The following is a 6,998-nucleotide window of genomic DNA, read 5'->3' as shown; positions in this document are numbered from 1 at the left end:
TTCCCCCCTTTCTGCCCTCTCCTCTATCCCCTCTCTCCCATCTTCTCTCCTCTATCCCGTTAATCCCCACTCCTCTATCCCCTCTCCTCCCTCCCCTCTACTCCTCCATCCTCTCCATCCCCTACATCCCCTCTCCTCTACTCCGCCTCCTCTTTCCCCTCTATTCCTTATCCTATATCCCCTCTGTCTCCTCTATCCCATCTCTTCTTTCCTTTTTTTACCCTCTCCTTTATCCCCTGTATCCCCTTGTGTCCCCTCTCCCCTATCCTCTATGCCCTCCATCCCTTCGATGCCCTCTCCTCCATCCCCTCTGTATCCCCTGTCTTCCATCCCCTCCATCTCCTCTCCCTCATCCCCTCCATCCCCACTCACCCATCCCCGCTGTCCCCTCTCCCCCTCTCTTTTCCCTCGGTCCCCTTTATCCACTCTATCCCCTCTCCTCCCTCTCTTCTCTCCCCTCTCCTCCATCCACTCCATCCCTTCCATTCCCTCCAGCCCTTCTCCTCTATCTCCTCCATCCTTTCCTTTCCCTCTCCTCCATCCCTTCCATCCCCTCTGTCTCCTCTCCTCCATCCCCTCTGTCCCCTCTCTTCCATCCCCTCTGTCCCCTCTCTTCCATCCCCTCTGTCCCCTAATTTATGCCCTGCATCCCATCCATCCCCTGTATATTCCCTCACCTCCATCCCCTCTGCCTGCTTTCCTTCATGTCCTCTATCCCATTTCATCCCCTCTATCCCCTCTTCTTCATCTCTTGCATCTTCTCTCCCCTCCCTTCCCTCCCTACCCCAATCTTCTCTATCCCCACCCCTCTATCTCCTCTGTCCCTTCTCTCTCCTGTCCTTTGTCCCCTCTCTTCTATCCCCTCTCCTCTGTACCCTCTATCCCCTTTCCTTTATCTCCTCCATCCCCTCTCCTATATCCCCACTATCCCCTCTATCCCCTCATTTCTATCCCCTCTATCACCTCTATTCCTCTATCTCCTCTATCTCTTCTATCCCCTCTGTCCCCTCTCCTTTATGTCCTCTATTCCTTCTCCTCTATGCCCTCTCCTGCATCCCCTCCATCCCCTCTCCTCCATCCCCTTGGCTTGCTTACTCACAGCTGCTCTGGCAGTTTTTAATTTCACCTTCTAATAAATCAAATCAGGCAAGACAAGTGGAAAAGGTTTATGATTCCAACATTTATTTCCACAAGTATCAGGCCATGAATAGTAAAAATAAAAATGTAAATAACACAAGATAAAAATGATATGAAGAAAATAATTTATTTACAGAGATTTTAGAAGTGATCCTCCTAACTCATACATTTTGTCATTAACTAGGTCCCTGTGGTCCCTATCAGTCTTCTGCTGGGCCAGTCTCTTCTTAGCTCAGTTCAGTCCTGCAGCGTCAGCCGAGGTTCTTCTTTCACCCCCAGTTCTTCCTTGTTGGTCTTCTTGGGGCAGGTGGGCGTCAGCGACGGTGGGGTGAGATGGGAGAAGAGTAACTAAAGCAAATGCAAAGGAGAAGAGTTAGTTGCTGCCACACAAGTCAAGCAAGAAAACCACAGCAACGAGAGAAATGAGATTATGGAATTTTGAACTATGAAAGTGAAAAGTGTCCGTGGTTCTGTTTCCACCAAGTGAGGCTAAAGCACTTTGAAATAATAAAAACCCCACTGGTGTTTTTTTCCCCAAGAAGTGCCCTTTGCAATAAAAGAAGATGCAGAGCATTTCTGGCCATGCCCACCTCCTCCACTGCCCCAGGCTCCACCCCTTCCAGTCACACAGGTATATCACCTTCACCTGTGCCCTGTGGCTGACTAGGTGCTCGCATCAGGTGACCAATCAGTGGTTCAGGCCGTGATTCAGCAGTTCCCATACACACACACACTGAGTGCACACCGACACTCTGACTGCGCAGCGGTGCCCAATGACCAACAAACACAGTCGGTACATCAGCACACACTGACTGCTCATGGTTTCAGCCCTCGTGGGCCGCTCTCTCCTGGTGCTGGCCTGCAGTCTGCACGCAGCCTCATTTTGCACGTGCCAGGTATGGAAGTCTTTGCCCGGCACTAGAATTTGAACTGAGCAGAGACACAGATTGCTGTGAAAATGAGAACCTTTATTTATCTAACTCAGTAAACTTCAATCTCTAAGTGCAGAAAAGACAGAAGATGACAGACAGAACATAGGAGAGCTTTGGCACTGGGGCTGCCATGAGGCATTGCCCCGACAGAAAAAGGTTGTGTGCTGCAACCTGCTGCATGCCATGCGACTGTTTAGGCCTTCTTTCCAAGCGTAGTCTGCAGGAGCTCCTGCACCCTAGTGAAGAAATCCTTCAGTTTCTGGAGTAGATGTGGGCAGGAGCTGGACACGGTGGGCTGTGTTGGTGTTGGCACAGGCTCGGTTGCATTGTAGTGGGACGAGGCGGTCGTGACATGAGTCTCTGTGCGCGATGTCAGGTGGGCGGCTGCTCTCATCTGTCGCAGGATCCAGTCGTAGTACTGCTGGGTGGAGGTATAGATGCCAGGGCGAAATGCCCTGGCACAGCCTTTCCCCCAGCTGGTCACACCGATGAGCCAGAAGTAGTCAGCGTTGTTGTCTCTGCACACGAGAGGGCCACCGCTATCGCCCTGCAGTGGGGGAGAGAAGCGCAGAGCGTTACTGGAGGGCGGCTTGTGGGCACAGCACAGCTGCGTGTCGGCGTGCAGCTCCTACCTGGCAGGTGTCGATGCCGCCCTGTGGATAACCAGCACACAAGTTGTGGGGATGTACGGCCCCTCCGTACCACCGGCTGCTGTTGCAGCGCTGGATGTCGATGAGCTGGACCCTGGCCTCCTGCAGGATCTCGGCAGTCTGGGCAGGTTGTGCAGCTGTGAGCACAGAACACAAGTGGCACCGTCACCTTCCCTAGGTCTCGGCTTGGTGTCTTGAGCTGTAGCGCCGTTTCCCTGCTCTGGGAAATGGCTCAGACCCATCCATCTCTACGGATACGCCGCTTCGGCATCACCCCGGGTCTGGCTTGAAGCTTCCATTCGGGACAGCCGTGCGCTTTGTGTACTCACATCTGGCCTGTGTGACACCCCAGCCGCTGATGTAGCACTCCGTCAGCTCATCCACATGCAGCGAGGCGTCGGGCACGCAGGCCAGCTGGATGTAGTCGCTGCACCAGACAGGTAGGTCCAATTCCAGCAGTGCTATATCATTGGCCATGGTCTTGTTGTTATAATGCTCATGAAGGATCGCCCTTCTGATAGTGCGCACTTCCACCCCGTGGCCCAGCTGAGTCAGATCGTTGGCACCGATCACCACACGTGACTCCAGAACGTAGCTGGCAGGGAGATGGAGAGGGAGGTGAGGAGGAGCAGAGCCATAGAGGAGAGGAGGGCTGTGACATCGCTGCTCTGCCTTGGGCACGTCAACAGCCTTGGAACCTGCGGTCCCGCGCTGGCTGTACTGCAGGGAAGGGGACGGCCCTTACCTGGGATGGCCAAAGCAGTGTGCTGCTGAGAGGACCCACTGTGGGGTGATGAGGGACCCTCCGCACATGTGTCCCGTGCCAGAAAACAAGGGATTCTGGATACTGACAATCCATGGCCAGGACCCGTGCAGAGCATCCGTACCTCCAACAACACGCATGTTGCCGTATTGATAGGCCAAGGGCCGGAGCCCGCAGGTGCTGCAGTGAGAAAGAAGCGTGTGCCACTGCCTGTGAGATGCCATCCCTCCTTCCTGATCTCCTTTTCTCCTTGTTTCTCTCCATCATCTCCCTCCTTCCCTCCTTCCCTCCCTCCCCACGGGGCACTGTGAAGCCGGGACCACTCACTCGCAGACACCCGAGGTGTGGTGCACGGGCTGGCACGCGGCCAGCGGCACAAGGATAAGGAGCAGCAGCAGCACCATCACTCCTGTAGGAGAAAGACAGCGCATCGCGTCCGGCTTCATTGCTGTCGACTTCAGCCACAGTGTGTGTTGACGCTGACATCACAGAACCATTGGTTCTGAGGGCTGTGCCACCACCAGGGGCTAAGCAGGGGCGTCTGGGCCGGGGTGGGACCCCTCTAGGTTGGGACGTTATAGTGACCTGCCAGGACCAGGGAGGGGCCAACAATAAAACTGGGGAGCCAGTCTGAATCAGTGTGCAGTCAGTGTGCATTGGTGTGCACCCAGTGCATGTCAGTGTGCAGTCAGTGTGTGCTGATGTAGCGACTGTGTTTGTCGCTAACAATGCAGTTATGTGCACATGGGGGCACGGCATGCCCCAGCACATCGCTGCTCGTCTGTCACAGCTGTGCTCCAGCATCCAAATGCTCTACAAAGCCACTTGTGCTCCTCCTGCTATCAGCAAGCAGCGCTGGCAGCCAGGTGTTCATCCTGTCCCTCAGGGGTCGCACCCTGACCCAGACCCCCCCGCAAAACCTCCGGTGGTGGCACAGCCCTCGGAAACACTGGTTCTGTGATGTCAGCATCAACACACACTGTGGCTGAAGTCAACAGCAGATGCGATGCGCTGCCTCTCTCCTCCAGGAGTGATGGTGCTGCTGCTGCTCCTTATCCTCGTGCCGCTGGCCGCGTGCCAGCCCATGCACCACACCTCGGGTGTCTGCAAGTGAGTGGCCCCCGGACAGCGGCTCACATGCAGCGTGAGCGGGGTGAGGGAGCAGCTGACAGTGGCACTCACCGTCTTTCTCATTGCAGCACTTGCGGGCTCCGGCCCATGGCCTCTCGGTATGGGGGAACGCGCATCGTGGGCGGCACAGATGCCCCGCGTGGGGCCTGGCCGTGGACTGTCAGCCTACAGAGTACCTGGTTTGCGGGCATGGGACACGTATGCGGAGGGTCCCTCATCAGCCCGCAGTGGGTCCTCACGGCAGCGCACTGCTTCGACGACACGAGGTAAGGGCTGTCCCTTTCCTTGCAGTCCAGCCAGCGTGTGGGCGCTCCTGGGTGCACCCCTCCTGGGTGCTGCAGGACGTGGCCGTGTTCCCGCTGACCCCTTCCTCCATCCTTCCTCCAGTCCCTACACACTGTGGCACGTGGTGATCAGTGCCAACGATTTGACTCACCTGGGCCCTGAAGCTGTAGTGCGCAACGTGAAGCGGGTCATAGTGCACGAGTATTACCACAGAGACACCATGGCCAATGACATCGCCTTGCTGGAACTGGACCAACCTGTCCTCTGCAGCTCCTACATCCAGCTCGCCTGCGTGCCCGACGCCTCGCTGAACGTGGCAGAGCTCTCCGAGTGCTATGTCAGTGGCTGGGGACACGTGGGTCTGAGATGTGAGTATCCGAAATGTGCAACTAAAGCTTGGCGTGCTGCTGAGGCAGGGGGCAGGCATCCCTGATGGCGGCACTGAACCCCAGGGTGACACACACCATGGTGATGTGTCCGTAGAGAGGGATGGACCTGACCCATTTCCCAAAGCAGGGAAGCGTCGGTACGTCTCAGGACACAAAGCCAAGACCTAGGGGAGGGGGTTCACCCCCAAACAGGATGAGAACCAGCAAGGAGCTGACACTGCCAATTGTGCTCTTTGCTCTCAGCCCTACAGGAGGAACCTGTCGAACCGTATCACATCCTGCAGGAGGCCAAGGTCCAGCTCATTGACCCCAGACTCTGCAACAGCAGCCACTGGTATGCTGGGGCCATCCATCCCCACAATTTGTGCACTGGATATCCGAAGGGCAGCATCGACACCTGCCAGGTAGGAGCTGCATGCCGACACGCAGCTGTGCTGCGCCTGCAAGCCGCCCTCTCAGGGCCGGGGGCCCACAACCTCTGGAGCTCACCCCCCTTTCCCATCGGCAGCTCCTCCCCCTGGTTCCCCATGCCTCATGTGCCTGGGACTGTGCCTGGAGAGACACCCCAGGTGCTCTTGGTGCCCTGGAGGTCCAGAGCCAGTCCTGGGACACGCCTCTTGCCTCAGGCCAGATCGTGACACAGAGATGAGGGAGGGAGAGCTACTTTCCATGCCTGCAACCCCCTCCCAGAACCTTCATGAGGCTCTAGCACCCAAGCGGAGCTTTTCTGTGCGCCGAATGTGGCTCTAGGGAGTGTTGTGAGAAAGCCAGCTCTGCAGCTGATGTGGCCGCCCAGTAACACCTTGGCCTTCTCTCCTCCGCTGCAGGGCGATAGCGGTGGTCCTCTGATGTGCAGGGATAAAAGAGCCAACTACTTCTGGCTCATTGGCGTGACTAGCTGGGGGGGGGAGGGGCTGAGGGAGAATGCACCAGCCTGGAGTCTATGTCTCCACTCAGCACTTCCGGCACTGGATCCTGGAGCAGATGGGACTAATGACAGCAGAAGTGCCCACTACAGCACCACCTCCAATGCATACGTCAACCCTGTACCAGAGGCCAACGCAGTCCAGCCCCTTTACAGCGTGTCCTTTTCCAGCCCAGAAAGTCCGGGAGTTCATCAGTTGGCTCCAGGAACTGCTGCGTTGGTTCAGAGGAAGCAAGGCTGAAATAGCCACATGACCCACGGCAGGCTGCGGTGTAGCACCACCCCTTTCTTCCCTGGTGTGGGGTAAATAATTCCCAAGGATGGTACTTCACAACAAAATAGTATTGATGATAGTATATTTTGGGTAGTTCTATATAGATGGGATACAAATAATACAAAAGAGAAGATGGCTCACCTTCAAGATGTCAAGGCTCGCAGGGGACTCCACGTAGGAGGGATCTCCGAGAAGAGATCCTTCCCTGGTGGTGGTCAGACCTTAAATGGGGTTTGGGAGAGGTGGAGCCAGGCTCCACCCCTTCCAATCACACAGGTACATCACCTTCACCTGTGCCCCCATGGCTGACTCAGTGCTCACCTCAGGTGACCAATCAGTGGTTCAGGCCTTGATTCAGCAGTTCCCATACACTCCACCCCTTCACGACGCGAACCACTGATCAAGTAACCATAAGGTGAGCTCCCCTTGATACAGAGACCCAATACATCGCGACGCTTACATAATTGCCCGTCGCGACGCATGTTGATGTAATCCGAGATGGGTGATGATTG

The 6,998-nt window shown here is 56.1% G+C and overlaps 1 protein-coding gene and 1 pseudogene across 1 annotated transcript; one reads left to right on the top strand and one right to left on the bottom strand.

The window, feature by feature from the left end:
- Positions 1-2,262: 2,262 nt before the first annotated feature.
- Positions 2,263-3,913, bottom strand: LOC136055705 (acrosin-like). Its single transcript, XM_065747571.1, has 5 exons — positions 3,810-3,913; positions 3,465-3,662; positions 3,049-3,314; positions 2,702-2,856; positions 2,263-2,616 (listed from the first exon to the last, which is right to left on the bottom strand). Exons 1-5 carry the CDS (start codon positions 3,911-3,913, stop codon positions 2,263-2,265), a joined length of 1,077 nt encoding a protein of 358 aa, XP_065603643.1.
- Positions 3,914-4,488: 575 nt separating this feature from the next.
- Positions 4,489-6,502, top strand: LOC136055704 (acrosin-like; annotated as a pseudogene).
- The last annotated feature ends 496 nt before the right edge of the window (positions 6,503-6,998 follow it).

Source organism: Cyrtonyx montezumae, unplaced genomic scaffold (assembly GCF_038088225.1).
Source record: "Cyrtonyx montezumae isolate F1298 unplaced genomic scaffold, pur_monq_1.0 scaffold_46, whole genome shotgun sequence".
In the NCBI taxonomy this organism is placed as follows: Eukaryota; Metazoa; Chordata; class Aves; order Galliformes; family Odontophoridae; genus Cyrtonyx; species Cyrtonyx montezumae.
The sequence above is the reverse complement of the archived record's forward strand: the minus strand, read 5'-3'. Positions and strand labels throughout refer to the sequence as shown.